Source organism: Panthera tigris, chromosome B3, assembly GCF_018350195.1.
Source record: "Panthera tigris isolate Pti1 chromosome B3, P.tigris_Pti1_mat1.1, whole genome shotgun sequence".
Lineage (NCBI taxonomy): Eukaryota > Metazoa > Chordata > Mammalia > Carnivora > Felidae > Panthera > Panthera tigris.
In genome coordinates, this window is record NC_056665.1 from 60,655,520 (window position 1) to 60,681,568 (window position 26,049).

At 38.5% G+C, this 26,049-nt stretch overlaps 1 protein-coding gene and 1 non-coding gene across 7 annotated transcripts in view; both read right to left on the reverse strand.

Moving 5' to 3' along the window:
• GANC (glucosidase alpha, neutral C) overlaps positions 1 to 26,049 on the reverse strand; it is a 74,977-nt gene that overhangs the window by 34,973 nt on the left and 13,955 nt on the right. For all 6 annotated transcript variants that reach the window (XM_042989076.1, XM_042989078.1, XM_042989077.1 and 3 more), the window contains 6 exons: positions 21,410 to 21,592; positions 11,412 to 11,457; positions 7,084 to 7,150; positions 5,595 to 5,691; positions 3,719 to 3,899; positions 3,342 to 3,495 (listed from right to left, as the gene is read on the reverse strand). In XM_042989076.1, coding sequence (XP_042845010.1) covers positions 3,342 to 3,495; positions 3,719 to 3,899; positions 5,595 to 5,691; positions 7,084 to 7,150; positions 11,412 to 11,457; positions 21,410 to 21,592 — 728 coding nt within the window. The remainder of the gene's footprint in view (positions 1 to 3,341; positions 3,496 to 3,718; positions 3,900 to 5,594; positions 5,692 to 7,083; positions 7,151 to 11,411; positions 11,458 to 21,409; positions 21,593 to 26,049) is intronic.
• Positions 19,166 to 19,362, reverse strand: LOC122240005. Its single transcript, XR_006219387.1, has one exon. It is a non-coding gene; the product is annotated as a U2 spliceosomal RNA (small nuclear RNA).

A 26,049-nucleotide genomic window follows, 5' to 3' on the forward strand; every position in this document is an offset into this window, starting at 1 on the left:
TGTACAATTCAGTGGCATTAATTATATTCACAATGTAGTATAAACATTACCACTACCTCTTTCCAAAATTTTATATCACCCCAGACAGAAATTTGAACCATTAAGCCATAGCTTTCCAATACCCATCCCACCCTCCAGCCTCTGATAACTGCTAATCTACTTTTTGTCTTTATGAATTTGCCTATTGCAGGTACTTCATGTAAGTAGAATCATACAATATTTGTCCCTTTATGTCTGGCATATTTCATTTGAATAATGTTTTGAAGGTTCATTCATGCTGCAGCATGTATCTGAATGTCATCCCTTGTTACATTAGTGAATGATATTCCATTTTATGTATTTAACACATTTTGTTTATCCATTCATCTTTGATGGGTACTTGTTTCCCTCTTTTGGCTATTGTGAATAGTGCTGCAATGATCATTGCCATACAAGTGTCCCTCCAAGTCCTTACTTTCACTTATCTAGAGTGGAATTGCTGGGATATATAAAGGATATACAGGAATGAATATATATATATATATATATATATATATATATATATATGTATGTATATATATGAAGGATATTAGACAGTGTTCTGCAGAGGAATAGAACAGGATGTGTGTATGTATGTATATGTATGTATGTATATATATATATATATATATTTCTACACTTACAGAGTGAATGATTTTAAGAACTGGTTCATGTGATTGTGGGGGCTGGTAACTCTGAATTCCACGGGGCAAGCTGGTAGACCAAAGACTCAGGGAAGGTGCAGCTTACATATGAAGGCAGTCTGGAGACAGATTCTTCTCTTTAGAGAGCCTCAGTCCTTTTCTCTTAAGGTTTTCAACTGATTGGATGAAGGTTACCCATGTTACTGAGAGTAATCTGCTTTAATCAAAGTCTATCAATGTAACTAATAGTACTGACAGGATAATCTCATCTAAAAAATAGCTTCATAGTGACATCTAGACTAGTGTTTAACCAGATATCTGGGTACTGTGACCTAGACAAGTTGACATATTAAATGCTATGTTTAGCTCTTTGAAATGCCAGAATGTTTCCACAGCAGCTGAACCATTTTATGTTCCCAACAGCAGTGTTTGAGGTTCCAGTTTCTTCACATCCTCACCAATACTTACTATTTTCTATTAAAAAAAAAATTAGCCATCATAGTGGGTATGGAGTAGGATCTCATTGTGGTTTTAATTTTCACTTTCCTAATGACTAATGATGTTGAGAAACTTATCATGTGCTTGTTAACCCATTTGTATATCTTTAGAGACTGTTCAAGTACTGTGCCCATTTTAGAACTGAGTTATCTTTTTGTTGTACAGTTGTAAGGGTTCTTTATATATCCTAGATACTAGACTCTTAACAAATGTATGCTTTGCAAATATTGTCCCCCATCCTGTATATTGCCTTTTACTTCCTTGATAATGTTCTTTGATGCACAAAGGTTTTTAATTTTAATGAAGTCAAACTTACTTATTATTTCTTTCTGTTGCTCATGATTTTAGTGTCTTTTCTAAGAATCTGTTGCCAAATCCAAGGTCATGATGGTTGGCCCCTGTTTTCTTCTAAGAGTTTTATGGCTTTAGCTCTTATATTTATGTTGTTTATCTATTTTGAGTTTTTTGTGTGTGGTATGGTGTTAGGTAGGGTTCCAACTTCATCCTTTTGCATGTGTCTATCCACTTATCCTAGTACCACGTGTTTAAGAGACTATTCTTTCCCCAGTAAGTGGTCTTGAACCTTTGCTGAAATCAATTGGCCAGGGATGTATGGGTTTATTTCTGGACTTCCAATTCTATTCCATTGGTCTATGTGTCTATCCTTATACCAGTACCATATTGTTTGGATTACTTTACAGTAAGGCCTGAAACTGGGAAGTGTAAGTCTGCCACCCCCAACACCCCCCCGCCCCCCAGAATTGTTTGGCTATTCGGGGCCCCTTGCAATTCCATATGAATTTGAAGATCAGCTTTCCCACTTTTTCAAAAAATGACTACTGGAATTTTGGTAGAGATTGCAGTGAATCTGTACATTGCTTTTGGTAGTATTGTCATCTTGACAATATTAAGACTTCCAATCCATGAACATAGGATGTCTTTCCATTTATTTAGGCCTGTTTAATTTCTTTCAAGAATGCTTTGTAGTTTTCAGTGTACAAGTCTTTCACTTCCTTGGTTAAATTTATTCCTAGGTAGTTTATTCTTTTGGATGTTATTGTAAATGGAATTGTTTTCTCAATTTCTGTTTTAGATTGTTCATTGCTGGTATTTAAAAACACAACTGATTTTGTGTGTTTATCATGTACCCTGCAACTTTGGTGAAATTATTAGCTCTGGTAGTTTTTGTGGATTCTTTGGGATTTTCTTTTTTTTCTTTTTAACTTTTTTTTAATGTTTTATTTTTAAGAGAGAGAGAGAGAGAGAGCAAGCGCACTAGTGGAGGCAGGGCAGGGGACAGGGTGCAGAGAGAGACACACACACACAGAATCTGAAGCAGGCTCCAGGCTGTGAGCTCTCAGCACAGAGCCCAATGAGGGGCTGAAACTCAAAAACCATAAGATCGTGACCTGAGCTAAAGTCAGACACTTAACTGACTGAGCCACCCAGGTGCCCCTATTCTTTGGGATTTTCTAACATGTTGGATCACATCATCTGTGAATAGAAATAATTTTACTTCTTCCTTTCCAGTTTGGATACCTTTTATTTCTTTTTCTTGTCTAACTTCTCTGGCTGAAACTTCCACTACAGTGTTCAATAGCAATGGTCAAAGTGGGCAGCTTTGTCTTGATTCTGATCTTTGGGGAAAGCTTGCAGTCTTTCACCACTGAATTGGGTGTTAGCTGTGGATTTTTCATAAATGCCTTTTATCATGTTGAGGAACTTTCCTTCTATTCCTAGCCTTCTGAGAGTTTTTATCATGAAATAGTGTTGAATTTTGTCAAATGCTTTTTCCACATCAACAAAGATGATCTTTTACATCTTTTCAAGATAAAATGCTTTAGTGCTAAAACCAGTGGTATATTTCAATGGAGAAGAGAACATAGAAAAAGTTCAGGTTGGGACACTGATCACTGATCATCTGAGATAAAGGCAAAGAAAGCCCAGGGCTTAAAGGCTCCAAGGAAAGTAGATGGAGAGTATTAGGGATTAGAGAGTGGAGAGTTGTAGTCCCAGTGCAACATTTTACCAAGCTGAATGGGATAAAGGTGAGAAGAGAAATGCCTGCCTTTTGAAAAGCTTGGGCAAATTGTTTATAAGTTCTATACAGTGTACAACAAATATTAACTGAAAATTAGGACACATGCAATAGAAGAAATATAATGAAACAAGAAGCTGTACCTGTAAGGTATGAGTACTGCTTGAAAACATCAGAAGGTGTAGGTCCTGTCAGCAGAAAAACATCAATGATTCCACTCTCTGACATCCAATGCACATCAGTTTGAGATCTGACCTTTTGTTTAGCTGCAACGGGGCCCATCTGGGTCAGTGTGTACTAGAAAAAGAATGGAATGAGGGTCTGAAAACTTTCCCTCTAGCTTACAACACTCATCCATATGTAACTAACTGGTACATACTGTTAACTTTCACTTGATTATATTGCAAAGACTTTGGTGGCAGAGAATTGCCACTACAAAGCCCAGGGCTATGACTACGCTAGTTTTTTTGTTTTGTTTTGTTTTGTAAGTATGACATGCAGCCATGATCCATAAGCTCACCTTTACTGCAGGCTCTGTATTGATCTCCACTAGCGTTTCTGAGGCATTCAGCCAAAAAATGCCTAGAGTCCTGCCTGGTTTGTGGGCCAGGAGATAAGGCACTGAACCATAAATGCCCATTTTGTCATGTATTTTATATCCATAGACATCCAGATTATAAAGACGGTAAGCATCGCCATCACTGAAACACACAAAGATGGGACTATCATCAATTACAATCACAAATATATTATTAATGAATAGCGTAGCTCCATTCTCCCCTGCAAACACTTGAGACCTATGCATCTTTCAAGGCTTTACTCGTACTACTTTCCTAACCCAACCAAGGTTAATGTGATTCTCCTCCTTTGATTCCTTTGGCATCCCCTTCTGTGACAACTGGCATGCATGGTCTCATATCTTAGATATCTTTTTCTTTCTTTCTCTTTCTCTCTTTTTCTTTCTTTCTTTCTTTCTTTCTTTCTTTCTTTCTTTCTTTCTTTCTTTCTTTCTTTCTTTCTTTCTTTCTTGTTTATTTATTTATTTTGAGAGAGACAGAGCAGGAGCAGGGGAGGGGTAGAGAGAGGGAGAGAGAGAATCCCAACAAACACAAGAACTGTGAGATCATGACCTGAGCCGAAACCAAGAGTTGGCTACTTAACCGAATGAGCCACCCAGGTACCCCTTAGATATCTTTTCTGAATACCTCTTGTGAGGACTATTTCCTGTGAATCCTCTACAATAGCAAGCACACAGTAAATATCATTGGCAAATTGTGTATTTCTCTGCTGCTAAAACAAAATGACAGATAGTGTCCTAACATGCTTCTACAGTACTGAGTAGGGAAAGATGGGGAACTGAATTGGGGTGGGAAGCATAGAGCTTGGCTTGGTGTGCGAGCAGCATAGTTTCTGATTCACTTGTTACCATGCCCAACTGTTGTGGAAACGGCATCTGAACCCTTGATCAGACTGTTTCTCTTTGGTTTTGCTTCCTTAGTCTGACGTCTTTGGCATTTACTTATCAATAGTGTTAGTCTGAAATGATCCCCCTAAGGGAATCAAAGGTGACATGAGATGCCACAATTTTTCTTGTTTTTTAATGTTTTATTATTTTTGAGAGAGAAGAGAGCACAAGCAGGGGAGGGCGAGGGAGAGGGGGGAGGACAGAGGAGCTGAAGCAGACTCTGCACTGACAGCAGGGGCTTGCACTCATGAACCATGAGATCGTGACGTGAGCCGAAGTTGGACGCTCAACTGACTGAGCCACCCAAGGGCCACAAGATGCCACAATGTCTCATTCTCTGGTTCAGAGGTTGGTAAACACCTTTCTCTAGGTCAGTGATTTTCACCCTGTATTCTCCCCAGGTTCCGCAGAAAGGCCTAGAGAGGTGAAAGCAAAACCTAGGGAGGTGGTGTGATGAAGCTCTCTCTCCTGCTTCAACCACAATAGTTCCATATTCTTACTTCCTCTATATATTTTTAGGTTCAGAATTACAGTTTTATAGTTCTCAATTTTTTGCCAAAAATAAGATAGAAATGGAAAACCACTGCTCAAGGAGGACAAGACCAGGCACATATTGGCTCAGGCTCAGACATCTCACATATTTTCCCTTCAAACTTTTATAGTCCAGGGGTGCCTGAGTGGCTCAGTTGATTAAGCATCTGACTTTGGCTCAGGGCATGATCTCAGTTTGTGGGTTCGAGCCCCGCGTTGGGCTCTGTGCTGACAGTTCAGAGCCTGGAGCCTGCTTCGGATTCTGTGTTTCCCTCTCTCTCTACTCTTCCCCCGCTCATGCTCTCTCTCTCCTTCAAAAATAAATAAACATTAAAAAAAAAAAAACCTTTTACAGTCCAGAAACCAGAGCATCCTGTAAGAATTTTTGTTTTTACTTTACCCAGTATTTTTAAGTTGGTGTGATTCTGCATGTTGTGGGATCCCGTAAAGATGCTCAAATCCGTGCAAGGAGAAATCCAAACCAATGGAAGCAGGGCCTGTAGGGACCAGGATATAGAATTTTGCTTCTTAATGGGACAATCATTTAAGGAAACTCAGTTACTTATGAGTGTAGCAAGATGACTAGACTAGGGATTGAGAGACCTGAACTTGCCCTGATCAATCAGTAAATCATGGTGTGCCCTTTCTGTAAGATGTTACATTTAGGTACTGTGGGGATACAAACATGCACAAGGCAAAGCTCTGGTCACTTGTTAGTGTTTCCTTAGCTATACGCTTGAAGCTCTCTGTGTTCTCATTTACAGTAAATATTCTTTCAATCTGTAAAGCATACCTATGAAGTTTTAGATTTTTTTTTTCTAATCTAAAAGTTCCTAAAATGTACTTCATGCTTCTTTGCATTAGGAAACAAAGGATACTGAGCAATTTTAATCTTCACTAGATGAAAGACTGGATGTCTTCTGCCTGATCATTTATTCTTACTGTGTACAGGGACTATAATGCCAAGACCATCAGGAGGATCTTCCCTGGCTCCTCAAAATATCCCTTCCCTATGACTGTAGATACATTTTTGGTTTTGTTTTTAACCAAAGACAAGGTCCTTTATTTAACAATTATTTTAGAAATGTGGGAAAAATGCAAGTAACTAGGAGAGATAACAGACTTATATTCACTCTTAGGTAAAAGTATTTGATATCAAATGGTCCTTATTTAAAGGAATTTCTGGAAAGGGGGTGCTATAGAGAAGGTAAAAAACATTATGATGTTACAGAAAGGAAAGCCCGATGGCCCCCCTACTTACAAACTTTGAACACATTGTCAGCCCTGATCATTATACTAGGTTATAGATACAGATGCTAGGACAGAAATTCTCAAGGAGTTAGGGAGGATCTGTTATCCTACTGGGTAGGAAGGAGGAAGGAGGAAAGTATTTCTTCCAACTATATAAGCTCCAAGTATCTGAACCATATATCCAAAAGAGACAAACTTCACTCCCCACCACACACATACTATCACTAAGTCTAGTGAGAAATTTCACATATGGGTATGTGATACTTGTGTGAATGATGGGGAGGCTTGGAAAAGGTTGAGAACCAATGGCTTGGAATATTGGAGCCAATGAGCTTTAGAATTTTGTTTCTCATCACTTGACTCTCATAAAAATAGAATGTGGGATTTGCGGCTGTCTGTATACTGAGTAGTACCAGCAGTGTGCTGACCTAGGCCCTTAACATGAGACCACTGAAGGTACATACTCACTATTTCTCTGTTGATATACATTATTGAACAATAAAGGACCCAAATCTGACATTTCTGTTCCCCTTACAGAAATCACTTCTTTAGGTGCCAGAGCTCAAGGGACTTATAGGTAGCAACATTTAGTGATTTTGGCAAGATCTGCTTTAATACTACACAAGTTTCAATTTTACCATTAACTTTGACATCCACAAATTTTCCGAATTTCTCCTCCCACAAGCCTAGATCCTCTTGGTTTTCCTGGTGGCACAAAAAAAGGAGCAAATTGAGTTTATACATTGCAACAAATGTGGTTACCACAACAGTACATTTTGTTTGGATTATTAAAAAATTAGACTGAGAAAATGAGTCTGTCTTTTAAAAGACCACTTTGTGGGGCACCTGGGTGGCTCAGTCGGTTAAGTGCCCAACTTCAGCTCAGGTCATGATCTCACTGCTCTGAGTTGGAGCCCTGCATCGGCCTCTATGCTGACAGCTCAGAGCCTGGAGCCTGCTTCAGATTGTGTGTCTCCCTCTCTCTCTGCCCCTTCCCCACTCATGCTCTGTCTTTCAAAATTGGATGGATGTTAAAAAATGTTAAAAGACCTGTTTGTGATGTCAGTATATTTAACAAATTTGATCTGTGTTCTACATAAATGCCAGTAATCATCTTCCTTATGAACTGAAGCTGACATGAATATGATTTTTTATTGTGGTAGAATAGACCTAACATAAAATTTGCCACTTTAATTATTTATTTACTATTCATTTTAAACATTTTATTTATTTATTTTTTAAGTAATCTCTACACCTGATGTGGGGCTTGAACTCACAACCCTGAAATGAGGAGTTGCATGCTCTACTGATTGAGCCAGCCAGGTGTGCTATCCCACCCACCCCTTTTTTTTCATTTTTACCATTTTATTTTATTTTATTTTATTTTATTTTATTTTATTTTATTTTATTTTATTTGAGAGAGAGAGGGCGCAAGTGAAAGAGGGACAGAGAGAGAGAGATAATCCCACAAGGGGCAGAGAGGTCACCCAAAGGAGGGCTCAGGCTCACCCTATGTGGAGCTTGGCTCAAACTCACAAATCATGAGATCATTACCCAAGCCGAAGTCCAATGCTTAACTGACTGAGCCACCCAGGTGCCCCTCATTTTTACCATTTTATTTATTTATTTATTTATTTATTTATTTATTTATTTATTATTTTTTTAAATTTTTTAAATTTATTTCTGAGACAGAGAGAGACAGAGCATGAGCAGGGGAGGGGCGGAGAGAGAGGGAGACACAGAATCGGAAGCAGGCTCCAGGCTCTGAGCTGTCAGCACAGAGCCCGATGTGGGGCTCGAACTCACGTACCGTGAGATCATGAAGTCGGACGCTCAACCGACTGAGCCACCCAGGCGCCCCTCATTTTCACCATTTTAAAGTGACATTAAGTACATTCACATTGTTGTGCAACTATCATCACCATCTATCTCCAGAACTTTTACATCTTCCCAAACTGAACCTCCACACCCATTAAACAATAGCTCCCCGTTTCTTCCTCCCTCAGCTCCTGACAACCACCCTTCTACTTCCTGTCTCTATGAATGTGACTACTATAGATACATAGATTTCTTATAACTAGAGTCATTATAGTATTTGTCTTTTTGTGACTGCTTATTTCACCTAGTATAATATCTTCAAGATTCATCCATTTTGTAGCATATGTCAGAATTGCCTTCCTTTTTAAGGTCAAGTAACATTCCACTGTATGTATATACCACATTTTGTGTGCGCATTCATCTGTCAATGACTCTTGGGTTGCTGGACTGTTTTCACCTTTTGGCTACTGTGAATGATGCTTCTAAGAACACAAGTATACAAATATTTGCTTGAGTCCCTACTTCCCCTTTCAGATATAAATCCATGAGTGAAATTGCTGGATCATATTGTAATTCTATATAATTCTGAGGAATTGTTTGACATGAGTATCTTTACACAGGCCAAAATGCTGTGAAAGCACTTTGAAAAATGCAGTCTTGGGGCACCTGGGTGGCTCAGTCAGTTAAGCATCTGAGTTCGGCTCAGGTCATGATCTTATGGTTCATGGGTTCGAGCCCTATGCTGGGCCTTGTGCTGACAGCTTGGAACCTGGAGCCTACTTCAGATTCTGTGTCTCCCTCTCTCTCTGCCCCTCCCCCACTTGTCCTCTGACTCTCTTTGTTTCTCTCTCTCTGATAAATAAATAAGCAATAAAAAATTTTTTTAAAAGGGCACCTGGGTGGCTCAGTTGGTTAAGTGACCAACTTCAGCTCAGGTCATGATCTCACTGCTCTGAGTTCGAGCCCTGCATCAGCCTCTGTGCTGACAGCTCGGAGCCTGGAGCCTGCTTTGGATCCTGCCTCTCTCTCTGCCCCTATCCTGCTCAGGGTCTTTCTCTCTCTCTCTCTCACATATAAATAAACATGAAAAAATTTTTAAAATATATTAAAAAAAAGAAAAATTCGGTCTTTACATAAGTAAGATCTTTTAAATCCTTTTTTTTTTCTTGTAAACGTGTGAGGAACAACATTGAGAATCAAATAACTTAGGTCAAAAAGCAAACATTTTGGCTGAGGTGCATACTTTGCCGCCCTCCTCCAATTAGCCAAACTACGTGAGAAGTGAGGCTGTTCAGGTTCACAATCTTTTGATGTAGAGCCCAAAACTTTCTTGGCTCTACAAGTTTCCTTTCTTGGCTTTACAAGTTTCATTCTTCCTCTCTGGCAGAATGAAGAAGTTTTCTAAAAATTGTATGTGTGCATGAAATGTATGTTTCTTTTTTATTTATTTATTTATTTTTTACATTTATTTATTTTTGAGAGACAGAGAGAGACACAGCATGAGCAGGAGAGGGGCAGACACAGAGAGGCGGAGATAGAATCAGAAGCAGGTTCCAGGCTCTGAAATGTCAGCAGAGAGCCCAACGCAGGGCTCAAACCCACGAGCCGTGAGATCATGACCTGAGTAGAAGTTGGACACTTAACCGACTGAGCCACCCAGGAGCCCCGAAATGCATGTTTCTTTTTAAAAATGAGCCCCTTGCCCATTTCTAGGTGGTTTCTTCATAATTATAAGCTTCTGTAAAGTGAGCTTTTGTGTGTGTGTGTGTGTGTGTGTGTGTGTGTGTGTGTGTGTGTTTAAATCACATCTGAATTCTTATTGTAGGGACTATTATTCTGGGGTCTGTGGATGGCCTTTAGAGTTTGTGAACTCCCTCAAACAGTATAAAAATTCTGTTTTATAGAGAAGGCTCATAGCCTTCAGCAGATTCTTTGCATCTGTGATGCAAAACCACTATTTAAGCTATCTAATTAGAGGTCTCCCCACAGCTGATTTGACATATGGTCACAAAACTGTCTAAGGCTATGTCTTCGTTGTCCTTCTCTATTTGGAAATGGAAAAAATATTCTCTCTCATATTCATCAGCATGGGTCAGTCCTCAAGAGGAAGAAGCATGTCCTTACTGCACTGGAAATATGTTTCACTATTCCTGGTGGCCATACCTACTGTCAGGGATCCTTCAAAGATGCATGTGGCTTTGGATGAAGAGAAGATTTCTGGAATATTCACTTTTCATAATTCAGCTAAAATAATCCTTTAAAAACAGACATCAGACCATGTATCTCTGCTGCTTACAACCTTTCCATAGTTTTCCTTTGCTCTTAGGTTAAAGTCGAAAAAGGTTAACAAGACATAAAAGAATGCCAGCTTCATGGTAATGGGGGACTTTGATTTATTCAATGATATCTCACCAATTCCTTGAACAGTGCCTGGCATATAGGAAATACTCAACCAATATTTGTCTACTAAAAGAATTATTGTAAGACTTTCCACTGAATTGCCCCTGCCTATCTCTCTGGCCTTGTTAACACAACACTGTTTCCTTTGCTTTTCTTTTTCCTGCTAAAATATATACATATATATATTTTAAATTTCTTCAAATGTGCTCCTTCCTACCTCAAGCTCTTTGAATATGAAATCCCCTCTATCTGGAATAGTGTTTTTCCACCTTTTGACTAGCTTATGTATCTTCACGCATCAGTTTTAGCTGTTAAGTCATGTCCTACAGGAGGTCTTTCCTGACCCTCATCTTGGTCAAGTTCCTTGCTATCTTCTCCTATAGCACTCTTTTGTAACACTCCTCATGCTTGTACTTGTCAGAGTCTGTCTTTCCCATTAGATTTTAAGATTCATGAGGACAGGTTGAGATTTGTTTTATTCATGGCTGATTCTTCTTGCCTAGCATAATTTTTTGAGCTGGCACAAAAGCAGGCACTCAAGAATTACCTGTTTTATGAATGAATGAATACATGAGTAGACGAATGAATCAATGAGATAATAAGGTGAGCAAGAGATAGATGGTCTCATTTATATGCAGTATTTATCAAGTACCCATTTGTAAGAAGAAGGGAAGAACAGAACAATTATATCCCACATACTGATGGTGAAAGAGATTTGAAAAAAGATAAATTGCTCAATCTGTATTACCTGAGAAGCGTCAACTGATGTGTCCTCCTTATTTTCTTTGGTAGCTCTGTTTTAATACAAATAAAGTTGTTTTACTCAAGGGAAGACTAACAGAATTTTGTTCAATGATAAAGATTTTAATTTCTAACTTTTGAGACCCCATAAATTATGTTTTTTAACTTATTAAAATAATTATAAAAATAAGTTTATGAAATTGAGGAACATTTATGATGAACATTAATCCAATAGCTTGATTTGTTAAAATGTAATATGTTTGAATTTTCTTAACCCTTAAAAAACTATCAGTTTTTTATTATACATGTAATACATAATACAATATCAAAACAAAATATAAGCAAGCAAGGTGGAACACTGCTCCCCTCTCTCCAATGTTAACCTCCTACAAAGCAACATAATGCACTGTCTTCCAATTTAATTGTAACAATTTAAACTATCGGGCATACATGGATTTGAGTGCTCATTTCTCCCCGTTCTTAACAATACTGGACCTTATACACTTTTAAAATCGTTGCCAGGGGCACCTGGGTGGCTCTGTCAGTTAAGCGTCTGACTTTGGCTCAGGTCACAATCTCACAGTCCATGAGTTCAAGCCCCCCATTGGGCTCTGTGCTGACAGCCTGGAGCCTGCTTCAGATTCTGTGTCTCCCTCTCTCTCTGCCCCTCCCCAGCTCTTACTCTGTCTCTGTCTCTCTCAAAAATAAAGATTAAAAAAAAATCTAAAAATAAAAACAAAAATCGTTGGCAGTCTAAAATTTTAGACAAGGTAATGCATTTCACTTTGAATTTCTTTCATTAATGACGTAAAGTGCTTTTGTATACATTAAATGGCATTTCTATTTCTTCTGTGAATTGTCTATTCACCCTCACTATACATTAATTTTTTTAGTGTAAAATACAGTACGGATATAGAAGAGTATATAAGTTCAGAGGTTAAAAATGAATACTAAAGTAACGACTACGAAGCCACATAAGCAACAGACTTGTTCGTCTGGCATCATAGCGCCTCTCCTCAAATGTTATCATCCATCTCCTCGCTGTGCTCTTCAGAGGTAACAGCTTTACCAAGTTTTGTGTGGAATCACTCCCTTGCTGTTTTTTATCCCATTCCCACGAGTGTACGAGTCCTCAAACGCACATTTGGCTTTGCCTTAAAAATTTTTTGATATTAAAAAATTTTGATATTCATCATGTTAATATATGCTGCTGCAGTTTGTATTACCCATTATTTATTTGTGTGTTCCTCTTTTTCTTATCGATTTGTATAGGTTCTTCCTATAGATGCATATTAATTTTTGAATTCTTATACATGTTAAAAATTTGTGGTGAAATTTAAGACAACTAGTATGTTGCCTTTTTTTTATTTCATTAAAAAATTTTTTTTAACATTTGTTTACTTTTGAGAGAGACAGAGAGAGACAGAGCATGAGCAGGGGAGGGGCAGAGAGAGAGGGAGACACAGAATCGGAAGCAGGCTCCAGGCTCTGAGCTGTGAGCACAGAGCCCCATGCGAGGCTGGAACCCACAAACCGTGAGATCATGACTTGAGCTGAAGTGGACACTTAACCTACTGAGCCACCCAGGTATCCCTGGTGCCTTTTAATTAAAAAAAAAAATTAACAAATTTTATTTTTTACAACAGTTTTAGGTTCACAGCAAAACTAAGCAGAAAGTGTAGAGTTCTCATATGACCCACTGTCCCTACACACTCACAGTCTCCCCCGCTGTCAACATCCTGTACCAGAGTGCTACATTTATTACAATCAATGAACCTGCACTGACACATCATTATCACCCCAAGTCCATAGTTTATATTAGGGTTCATTCTTTGCATTGTACATTCTATGGGTTTTGACAAATGTATCATGACATTTACCCACCACTGTAGTATCATAGAGTAATTTCACTGCCCTTAAAATCTGTGTTCTGCTTAGGTATCCCTTTGGCTTACTTAACCCCTGGAAACTACTGATCTTTTTACTATCTCCATAATTTTCCCTTTTCCAGAATTTTATATAGTTGGAAACATAGAGTAGGTAGCCTTTTTCAGATTGGCTTCTTTCACTTAGTAAAACTTGCATTCGAGTTCCCTCCATGTCTTTTCATGGCTTGATAGTTCATTTCTTTTAGGTACTGAATAATATTCTATTATTTGGATGTACCATAGTTTATTCATCTACTGAAGGATATCCTGACGGCTTCTAAGTTTTGGCAATTATGAATAAAATTGCTATAAATATCCATGAGCAGGTTTTTGCATAGACATAGATTTCCATCTCCTTTGGGTAAATAACAAGAAGCATGATTGTTGAATTATATGGTAAGAGTATGTTTAGTTTTGTAAGAAATTATCAAACTGTCTTCCAACGTGACTATATCATTTTGCAGCCCCAACAGCAATTAATGTGAGTTCCTGTTGTTCCACATCCTCCCCAGCATTTTGTTACCAGTGTTCTGGATTTTGGTCATTCTAACAGATATGTAATGGTTTCTTGTTTTAACTAATGACATATGATGTTGAACATCTTTTCATATGCTTACTTGCCATCTGTTTATCTTTTTTGGTAAGGTTTCTGTTCGACTCCTTTGTACATTTTTGAGTGTTCACTTTCTTACTGTTGAATTTTAAGAGTTCTTTGTATATTTTGGATAGCAGTCCTTTATTTGATGTGTTTTTTGCAGATATTTCTTCCTAGTCTGTGCCTTATCTTATTTCCTTGTCATTGTTTTTCACAGAGCAATAGTTTTTAATTTTTTTAAATTTATTTTTATTATCTTTAAAAGTTTTTTAAAATTTTATTTGAGAGAGTATATCAAATAAATAAAATTTATTTGATAGAGCATGAGCCAGGGAGAGGGGCAGAGGGAGAGAGAGAATCTCAAGCAGGCTCCATGTTCAGTGTGGAGCCCAATGCAGGCTCAATGCCATGACCCTGGGATCATGACCTGAGCCAAAATCAGGAGTTGGACCCTCAACTGACTAAGCCACCTGGGTATCCCTAGTTTTTAATTTTAATGAAGCCTAATTTATCAATTATTTCTTTCGTGAATCATGACTTTGGTGGTATATTAAAAAATCATCACCATACCCAAGGTCATCTAGGTTTTCTTCTGTTATCTTCTAGGAGTTTTATAGTTTTTATTTTACATTTAGATCTATGGTCTATTTTGAGGTTTTTTTTTTTTTAATACTCAAAAAGTGGAGACCAAAGCAGGGCTTAAACTCATGACCCTGAGATCAAGCCCCTGAGCTGAGATCATGAGTCAGACGCTTACTGACTGAGCCCCTCAGGTGTGTGAAGGGTGTAAGGTCTGTGCCTAGATTCATTTTTAAATATATTTTGATTCAAGTAAAATTAATATACAGTGTCATATTAGTTTGAGGTATACAGTATAATGATTCAATATTTCTACACATTACCCAATACTCATCACAATAAGTGTACTCCTAATCCCCTTCATCTATTTCACCCATCCCCCCCTCACCTCCCCTCTGGCAACGCCCAGTTTGTTCTCTGTATTTAAGAGTCTGGGTTTTTTTTTTTTGTTTTTGTTTTTGTTTTTTTTTTTTGGTCTTTTTATTTGTTCATTTGTTTTGCTTCTTATATTCCACATATGAGTGAAATTATTAGGTATCTGTCTTTGTCGGACTGACTTTACTTACCATGGTACCTTCTAGATCTGTCCATGTTGTTGCAAATGGCAAGATTTCATTCCTTTTCATGGCTGAGTAATAGTGTGTGTGTGTGTGTGTGTGTGTGTGTGTGTGTGTGTGTGTAGACACTGTCTTCTTTATCCATTCATTTATGGATGGACACTTGGGTTGCATCCATATCTTGACTACTGCAAATAATGCTGCAGTAAACATAGGGGTGCACATATCTTTTTGAATTAGTGTTTTTGTTTTCTTTGGTTAAATACCTAGTAGCCAACGCCATTTATTGAAGAGGCTATCTTTTCCCCATTGTATGTTCTTCCTTCCTTTGTTGAAGATTGACTGTATACGCATGTATTTATTTCTGGACTATTGTGTTCCAAAACTCTCCATGTTTTGTTTTTGTGCCAATACCATACTGTTTTGATAACTGTATCTTTGTAGTATACTTTGAAATCAAGGAACATGATACCTCTAGTTTTGTTCTTCTTTCTCAAGATTGCTTTGGCTATTTGGAATCTTTTCTGGTTCTGTACAAATTTTAGGATTATTTGTTCTATTTCTAAGAAAAATTCCATTGGTATTTTGATAGAAATTACATTCAATCTGCAGACCGCTTTGGGTAGTATGGATATTTTAACAATATTAATTCTTCCAATCCATGAACAGTGTACCTTTCCACTTACTTGTGCTGTCTTCAGTTTCTTTCATCAATGTCTTATAGATTTCAGGGTTCAGGTCTTTCACCCCCTTGGTTACATTTAACCCTAGTTATTTTATTCATTTTGATGCAAATGCAAATGGGATTGTTTTCTTAATTACTCTTTCTGATAGTTCATTATAAGTATACAAAAAATGCAACAGATTTCTGTATATTTGTTTTGTATCCTGTATTAGTGAATTAATTTATTAATTCAAAGAGTTTTTAAAAATGATTTATGTGTTTATTTTTGGTAGAATCTTTAGTGTTTTCTGTATATAATATCATGTAGTCTTCACATGGTGACAATTTTACTTCTTTTCCCATTTAGAGGGCTTTTATTTCTTTTTCTTGTTTTATTGCTGTGTTTAGGATTCCAGTATTTTTGAATAAAAGTGACAAGAGTGGGCATCCTTGTTTTGTTCGTGTTCTAAGAGAAAAGGCTTTCAGCTTTTCACTGTTGAGTATGATGTTAGCTGTGGGTTGCCATACATGGCATTTATTATGTTGAGGTATGTTCCTTCCATACCAACTTTGTTGAAAGATTTTTTATAATGAATGATGTTGAATTTTACCAAATTCCATTTCTGCATCTACTGAGATAATCATATGATTTTTATCCTTATTTTTGTTAATGTGGTGTATCATGTTGCTTAATTTGTGGATATTGAACCATCCTTTTATCCTTAGAATAAGTCTCATTTGATCATGATGTATGATTCTTTTAAAGCATTATTGAATTTGGTTTGCTAATATTTTGTGTAGGGTTTTTATATCAATGTTCATCAAGAATATTGGCCTGTAATTAATTTTTTTTTTTTTTTTTTTGGTATTGGTTTTGGTATTAAGGCAATTCTGGCCTCATAGAATGAGTTTGGAAGCATTAAGTCTTCTTCAATTTTTTGGAATATTTTGAGAAGAACAGATATTAACTCTTCTTCAAAGGTTTTGTAGAATTCACCTATGAAGTCGTTGTCTAGTCCTAACCTTTTGTTTGCTAGGCGTTTTTGGATTACTGTTTCAATTTCATTACTCACAATTCGTTCACATTTTCTATTTTTTCTTGATGCAGTCTTGGAAGGCTGTATGTTTTAGGAATTTATCCACTTCTTCTAGGTTCTCCTATTTGCTGGCATGTAAATATTTGTAGTTGTCTCTTATGATCCTTTTTATTTCTGTGGTATTGACTGTAACTTCTCTTTCATTTGATTTTATTTATTTGGGCCCTCTATTTTTCTTGATGAATCTGGATAAAGTTTTATCAATTTTGTTATCTTTTCAAAGAACCAGGTGCCCCCCATTATTTCTCTAAATAGAGTTTCTGTCCCTTTCTCTCTCTCTTCTCCTTCTGGGACCCCTATAATGTGAATGTCCGTATGCTTAACGTCCCAGTGGTCCCTTAAACTACGCTCATTTTTCTTAGAGGCTTCTGGGTGGCTGAGTGGATTGGGCGTTCGACTTTGGCCAGGTCATGATCTCATGGTTTGTGGGTTCGAGCCCCGCATCAGGCTCTGTGCTGACAGCTCAGAGCCTGGAGCCTGCTTTGAATTCTGTGTCTCCCTCTCTCTCTGTCCCTTCCCTACTCACACTCTGTCTCTCTCTGTCTCTCAAAAATAAATAAGCATTGGAAAAATTTTTTTTAATAAATTAAATTATTAAATTAAATTAAAATTAAATTAAATTAAAATTAAATTAAATTATTAAATAAAAATTTTTAATAAATAAACTATGTTCATTTTTTTAAATTCTTTTTTCTTTTTGCTGTTCTGATGGGGAGATTTACACTACCTGTCTTCCAGATTGCTGATCTGTTCTTCTGTGTCATCTAATCTGCTGATTCCCTCTAGTGTATTTCTCATTTCAGTTATTTTATCCTTCAGCTGATGGGTTCTTTTTGTATTTTCTATCTCCTTATTGAAGTTTTCACCGTGTTCATCCATTCTTCTCCTGAATTTGGAGAACATTACTTTAAATTCTCTATCAAGCAGATTGCTTATCTGTTTTGTTTAGTTCTTTTTCTGAAGTTTTGTCTTGTTCTTTCACTTGGAATATATTCTTCTGTCTCCTCATTTTGCCTAAGTCTCTGTTTGCTTCTATGTATTAGGCAGATCAGTTACATCTCCTGATCTTGAAGGAGTGGTTTTATGCAGAAGGTGTCCTGTGGGCCCAGTAGCGCAAACACCCTCGTCACCCCGGTCAGGTGCCCCAAGAGCATTCCCTGTGTGGGCTGTGTGCACCTTCCTGTTGTGGCCAGGTTGCAACTGATGCAAACTCACAGGTGTATGGGGCTATCCTCCAGCATGACTGTCTGTGAGTTCTGGCTGTGACTGCTATGGTCATACTGGTTAGTGGGGCTAGCCCTTGGCCCATCTGGCTGAGAGGCCTGGTTGTGACTGTTGTGAATATGCTGGTGTGTGGGGTTGGTCCCTGGCATGGCTGGCTGTGAGGCCTGGCAATGACAGCTGTGAGTGCACTGGTGGGTGGGGCATGTCTCCTGCTTGGCTTGCTGCAGGGTCCAGCTGTGACTGCTGTAGGTGTTCTAGTGTGTGGGGATGACCTCCTGGGGCAGAGGTGCCGAGGAGTGGTTCTGGTCCCAGCTGGGGTTGCCTACTGCAAGTGCTGGGGTTGGAGGCTGCTTGGCAGGAGCTCTAATGTGAGCTAAAGCACCTGCCAGGAATGCCAGGGTGCAGAAACACTTGAGAAGGTCTTTAGGCTGGGAGGTGCCTTGGGTGGGACAAGTCTTCAGGGGAGCACTGGGGTGGGGTGAGTGGCACTAGCATAGTAAAGAGTGCCAGAACTGATATCCACTAATGCTGGGCCAACTAGGTAGAAGGAGTAAGAAAAATGGTACCCATCAGTGCATCTGTCCCTGGAGGACATTCCCACAGATACCTGCCATTCTGGCACATCCCCTAAAATTAGTCAGTGAATTTCCTTCACATGTAACCCAGGGATTTTTCACATGGTTGCCTCTGTGTTGGCACTCAGAGCAGGTGTGATTGTGCACATGCCATCAAAGGGCAGTGTGTCAGTTTCCTACTGCCCTCTGACTCTCTTGGACATATGCCCTGTTGGTTTTCAAAGCCAGACGTTAGGGGAGCTTGTCTTCCTGGTGCAGGTCCCCTGGCATATGGAGACTCATGTGGGACTCAGGCCTCTTCTTCCTCAGGGCAGGTCTCTCTGGTTGTAATATCCCTCCCACTTGTGGGTTGCTGCACTGGGGATGTGGAACCTGACTAAATAAACCATGTCTCTGCTCCTCCTACCTGGCATCTTAATGTGTCTTTCTCTTTATATCCTTAGTTGTATGTTCTGTTGTTAGTCTTTAGTTCATTCTCAGAGATCATTTTCTACGCGTAGTTGTAGAATTTTTTTTGTACAATCTTTACTCCCCACCCAAGGGGTAGGTGCACTGTTCCTTAAGGTACTCCAATACCAGGTCAATGCGTGAAGTGGATGGAGCAAGCTCCTATTCCATCTCCTAGTTCCAAAAAGTCCATTTAATATACTGTATTGTCCTCACATTGAGGGTGTAGCAGATATTAAACTGTTAAGGACAGCTGCTACACTTGATCTTAGCCAAAAGGCCGAGAAGTGATGTAGTTGTAGATTTGGATGTGTGTGTGGGAGGAGGTAAGCTCAAGATGTTCCTACTCTGTGATTTTTTTCATCTGGAATTCATTTTTCCTAATGTTGCGAGGCTTGGGTCTAACTTAAAAATTTTTCCAGGTGGATAATCTGATTTTCCTAACACAAATGTAAATGGTGGAAATACAAACTAGTTCACAACTTCTATAGGAGGTGATCTGGCAGCACGAGTCAAAATTACAAATTCACAAACCATTTGATCAGCAATTTTACTTCTACGACTCGTCTATGTATATCCTTGCATGTATGCAAAATGATACATATATAAAGTTATCCATGAAGTGAGTAGCTGTAAAACAAGATTAGAAATAATTTTAAAGTCCACCAAGAGGAAATTTTCTAAATGAGTCATTGTATAAGCATGCAATTGAAACTATATACCTGCTTTAAAGAAATTAGGAACTATCAAATTGGTAAAGAAGAAACAGCAAAGTGCAGAATAATGTATAAAAGTGGCATCATATGTGTCAAGAAAGGATAAGACAAAGAATATATATATCTTACTGGATGGACATAAATTATCTCTGGAAGGATACATAAAAAACTGGAAACACTGATTACTTTCAAAGATAGAACTAGGTAGCTCAAGGACAAATGGTGAGGATATTTTTCACTATATACTCCTTTGTAGCATATGCTTATTCTAAAAAGATTAAGGCCTAACTTAGGTTATCACCTCTAAAACAAAAATAATGGGAGTTTATTAAAAGAAAAAATATTTTAAATATAAATAACCTGGGTACTGGGTTTACAGGTATTTGTTATGCTATTAGTATTTTTCAGTTAAAAAAATAATTGAATATTCATAAGGTCCTAACAAGCGGCAGAATTATGGGTATTTAAATTTTTCTTTTCAATATTTTTTATTTTTCCTATAATGAACAGAAACTATCTCTGTAATAAGAAAACAAGATTTGGGGCACCTGGGTGGCTCAGTTGGTTGAGCATCCGACTTCGGCTCAGGTCATGATCTCACAGTTCGTGGGTTTGAGCTCCGCATCAGGCTCTGTGCTGACCGCTTGCTCAGAGCCTGGAGCCCGCTTCAGATTCTGTGTCTCCTTCTCTCTCTGCCCCTTCCCCGCCCACGCTTTGTCTCACTCTGTTTCTCAAAAATAAATAAATGTAAAAAAATTAAAAAAAAATAAGATTTATATTGTTTGTTTTTAGAAAATAAGGTTTTTAAATATAAAAACCACTGTGTGGCAATAATGAATGTTCAATGCTTTCTACAGAACATATAAGATGTTAACTATTAGGATAAAAACAGAAAGAGCTACAGACTGGAGAATTTAAAAACAATATTGGTAAAAAAAAAAATGGAAGAATCTTCCCCTCTTACTACCTCCCAGTTCATGTGACCCTCATACAAACAGCTTTGATCGAGTGACTGTTTCCAGATAATTCTTGGAAATTATTCAAGTGTAAGTTAATTGAAGTTATTTTAAGGGGATACAATGAAGTTCTGCAGTCAAATGCTCTACCCCTGAGCTATACCCCCTAAAATGAAGTTCTGAAGACTTATCAGTTCACATTAACATTTATCAGTTCTCAACAGAGAGTGATTTTTAAGAGTAGACAATGCCATCAGTTAAACGCATGGGATGTGTTAGGAGGGTCAAGTTGCAAAAGTCTGCGAATCATTCTTGTCATCAAGCCTGCATTTATTTGCATGGGTGAAAAGATGAAATTTCTCAAAATAATATTCCAGCAAATAAGGTGAACTAAGTTTTCATGGTGATATATCAACTATTTAGGCAATTGATAATTATGATCAAGTTTTCTGACATTGTTTTGCTTTGTTTTAAAGAGAAAGAGGACAGGATGGTGGGGAGAGAGAATCGTAAGCAGACTCCATGCTGACTATGAAGCCTGACAGGGGGCTTGATCTCATGCCCCTGGGATCATGACCTGATCCAAAGTCAAGAGTCAGATGCTCGCCTGACTGAGCCACCCAAGCACCCCTCTTATGTTCTTATGCCAAGTAATGTGCAAAAATACCTTTTCTTGAGAGGAACTTGCAGGTGCTCAAAGTACAAGTGGCCCAGGGAGTTTATGCTCATCACAACCTCTTCTTCAGACACTAAATCTACCTTGAATGGGTTTGCTGTGATATGACACTTCAGATCTCCTTTTCCATCAGCCAATACCAGACTACCTGCATCTCCTGAGGATGAAATCAGCCTAGAAAACAAAGCAAGAAGAGAGAAATAGGTTTACATAGCTCAATGTGATTTTCAATTCAAATTAATGTGCAAATCCACATTCATGGGACATAGGGGTTTGGTGTCAGAAAGCCTAGACTGAATATAGCTCTATCATGCACTAGGAGTATAACTTTGGACAAGTTAGTCAGTCTATCCAGTTCTTAGTTTCCTCATCTGTAAAGTAGAAATAATAAAAGCAAGAACAAATAGAGCTTTTGGGGAGAACTGAGTGAGATGATGCATGCAAAGTACTTAAGTACTTGGCAGTGCCTGGCAAATAATAATATGTTAGCTATCATCATCATTTCCTTGGGCTGGACAGTCTAGGAACACTTTGGTGCACAGAGTCTAAACACTGCTTTTCTTTCTCATTCCAACCAAATACTCAAAAACTAAGGAAATAACATAGATTGGGTTATTGACCCGGTGGGTCCACGGTGAGATGCAATCTCTACTGACTCCCATCAGCTCTGATTTGAGAGCTAGACTGTTAGGATATTCTGGATCCCCAGAAATCATGTAAGCCCAGAGGCAGTCAATTAAAATCCTTCAGAGATCTAGATATTTCTTTCTCTGGTGCACAGTCACTCTGGTAAATGGTCACATGCCTCCTTAGGGAAGGTGAGGAGGGATATTTTATGTTCTTATTATATTCTTGCGAAGTCCTTCTCCCTGGATTCTAGGCAAGATACTTGGGTTCTGTTAACTGTCTGGAGTAGTATGGGAGTTGTATATCACTGTTTATCAAACCCAAATGCAGGGGCTCCTGGGTGGCTCGGTCAGTTGAGCATCTGACTCTTGATCTCGGCTCAGGTCATGATCTCATGGTTTGTGGGTTCGAGCCCTGTGTCAGGCTCTATGCTGGCAGTGCAGAGCCTGCTTGGAGTTCTGTCTCTCCCTCTGTCTGCCCCTTCCCCACTTGTACTCCCTTTCACTCTAAATAAATAGCAAAATGGAATTCTTTTGATTGTTCCATCAAATAGGACTTTAATGCATCTATTTCAGTCCAGTGGACCCTTTGATACATTGTTCACTGCCCTGAGAGTTAAACATTTTGGGTACCATACATGTCCTGCTGTGCATTATGGAAACATGTTCACCTTGTCACTAATAACTAAATGCTGCTACTTTCATTATGCACCTGGAGTCTCACCATCTCCACTGAAATTGGGGAGCCCATTTTGATGGCATCATTTTCCACCATTATTTCTAGCTAATAAAAGACATTCACTCACTACAATGCTTTCCAAGTGTTCCTTCTTCAAGTTATTTCTCAGTGAAAGGAGTCTCTTTGAAACCTCTTGGAGAGCAAAATTAGGGGCTAGTTGTGCTGTTGCATATGACATATCCACTTCAACATCTTTATCTCCCTAAGTCTATGGATCATTTTTTCTACTCTGTGCCAAGGCTGAGCTGGTATCTCAGCTTCATTCAGCAGAGTCCACAGCTGAGTACAGATTATAATTAACCAACCAAGCAAATAATTAGACCCACTCCCAGCTGTCCAAGCTAGCACATCAAATTTAGATTCTTTGGTACCCATGTCAATAAATTTAATGTGGTCCTAAAATTATGTTCCTTTCTTTAGTCTAGGAATCCCTCAGAATGCATTTCTATCCGTATTTCCTAGGTTTTTGCCTATATAAAATCTTATAATTCCTTAGGTGTAGTGTTTGACTGTAATTAGCTCCCTAGGCATGTTAGGCTCTGGTAGTGAGCTTAAAGAAAGGCAGTGAAGGGTGGTAGGGGTGAGGCACAATGAGCACTGTCATCCCCTTGGACAATATATCTTAGGTGAGGTCAACACAGGGTGTCCAAGCAAGGTAGGATCAGCTTTGTTAGAGGAAAAGGAGCTGCTTCTGCTGGAACGGAAGGCTTGGTGGAATTCTGTTGATCACAGGTAGTAATTTAAGTAACTTTGCCATGGAATGCTGTGGTTTATTACCAGTTGTGTAGTTTGCTAGGTCTGCCACAACAAATACCCCATTGGGTGGCTTAAAGTACAGAAGTTTATTTTCTCACAATTTTGGTGGCTAGAAGTCCAAGATCAAAGTGTCAGCAAGTTTGGTTTCTTCTGAGACCTCTCTCCTTGGCTCTCAGATGGCCATCTTCTTGCTGTATCCTTACATAGTCATCCCTCTGTCTGTGTCAACTTGTGTCCTAATCTCCTCTCCTTATGGAACACTATTCATATTGTATTACAGTCCACCCTAACAACCCCATTTTAACTAGTTACCTCTTCAAAGGTTCTACCTCTAAATATAGTCATTTTCTGAGGCACAGGGGGTTGTGGCTTCAACATATGAGTTTTTTTTTTGGGGGGGGGACACAATTGAGCCCATAACACTAGTCTCTTATCCTCTAATGATAACCAAGTCCTCGCTGCTTTCAAATCCGGCCAAAGCAGCTAACCAATCTCATATTCCCATCCTAGAGGGTCTGTTGCCTACACTTACTTCTGATACCAAAGGCTATATCAACCAAGATTCAACTGTACATTAAAGAAAAAATTCTGGGGGCGCCTGGTTGGGTCAGTCGGTTAAGTGTCTGACTTCAGCTCAGGTCATGATCTCGTGGATTGTGGGTTCGAGTCCAGCTGTGCTGCCAGCTCAGAGCCTGGATCCTGCTAAGGATTCTGTCTCCTCTCTCTCTGCCCCTCCCCTGCTCATGCTCTGTCTCTCTCTCTATCTCTCTAAAAAATAAATAAACATTAAAAAAGCAAAGAAAAAATTCTGGGTATTTTAAGTGGAAAATAAGTAACTTAAGATGGGAGAATTGGGAGCTTATGACATCATTGGAAGCACTGAGGTAATAGGTTGGGCAGCCGGTAATGATCCCTAGAATACTACTGCATGGTCAATTGAACTACTATTGCAGCTAGAATCCGGAAGTTGGATAATCAGAAGTCACTGTGGCAACTGCTGGCCTCCAAGATCATGCCATATTAGCTCCAGAGATGAATAAACTACTACCCTAACTAGTGTGCCTCTAGAGACATTCTAGAGCTGCCAAATCCATGCCAGCAAAATTGGAAGCTCAGTTCTAAAATCAAGATACCTGTAAGTGCATCTGACTGGTAGAACCTGAATTATACCAGAAACTAGCTACATGAGAGTATGGGAAGTGGAGGAATGTATTTTTTAACTTTCTTGTTACTGCAGTAGCCAAAGGCCCTCTAGAAAGAGGTTAGAATGGAAGCAGAACTAATACAACATATTTACCACACAAAGCTAGTTATCATCCTGACCCCAAAACATGGCAATAACACAGAAAAAGAAAACTACAGACGAATTTTACTTAACACAGATGTAAAAATGTTAAAAGGATCTACCAGTAAAGTGAATCCTCCAGGATAGTAAAAAATAATATACTGTAACCAAGCACACACACACACACACACACACACGCATGCATATGCACCAACCTAAAAAACCTTGAGAACAGTCTTCTAAAAAAATTTTTTTTAATGTTTATTTTTGAGAGAGAGAGAGCACAAGTTGGAGAGAGGCAAAGAGAGAATGAGACACAGAATCCGAAGCAGGTTCCCAGCTCTGAGCGCTCAGCAGAACCTGATGTAGGGCTCGAACTCACGAACCCGTGAGATCATGATCTGAGCCGAAGTCGGATGCTTACCCGACTGAGTCACCCAAGCGCCCCGAAAACAGTCTCTTTTTAATTCCAGTTTTCTAAGTTCTTGGCATATAGCAGCAGCTGAATGACTAGACCTATTTTGAATTTATGATGATTCTACTATCACTGAAGTACTTTCTCCTTATAATCTACTGACTTGATTAAATTTTTATGGAAAAAGTAATCTACATAAAACTACGATAATGATATAGTGAAAATTAAAGCATTTGGCATAAACTTATATTCCTTTAGTGAAATAATATGAAAAAATAACAGGAATCAGCAGGCAGAACCGGTGAAATATCACTGGAAAGAGTATTGAGAACTGAGGAAGATACTGCAGATGTAGGAAAAATGCTTTTTGATCTCCAAAGTTTTTGTTTCACTTAGACACTGATGATTAATTTATCTTTGACATGTTACATTTCTGAGACTACCCTTAATTAAAAGTGAGCCTAATTGTATAAATTGTGGTAAGCACGGGAGTTTGGCTAGTATATTAGATCTCTGGAGCCCTGCTGCTAATCTGAGTAAATTAAATAGCTCTCCTACTTGTTCTCAAATTCTACTTGTTCCCAAAGTCTGGTTGATGAATCATTTCCTTTGCAAGAAGGACAGCAGGGCTCAAAAGCTCTGCTTCTGCTCATGAATAAGTGCTGATAAATCAAATGGTGGAGAATGGACAATATATAAAAAGCATAAATGTATCCCCAAATAACTGAAAACTGACGCTGCAAATGATTATAGCTTCGAATAGAAAAAACAGGAGGAACATGCAAAATCTGCTACTCAAGGTATAATAAA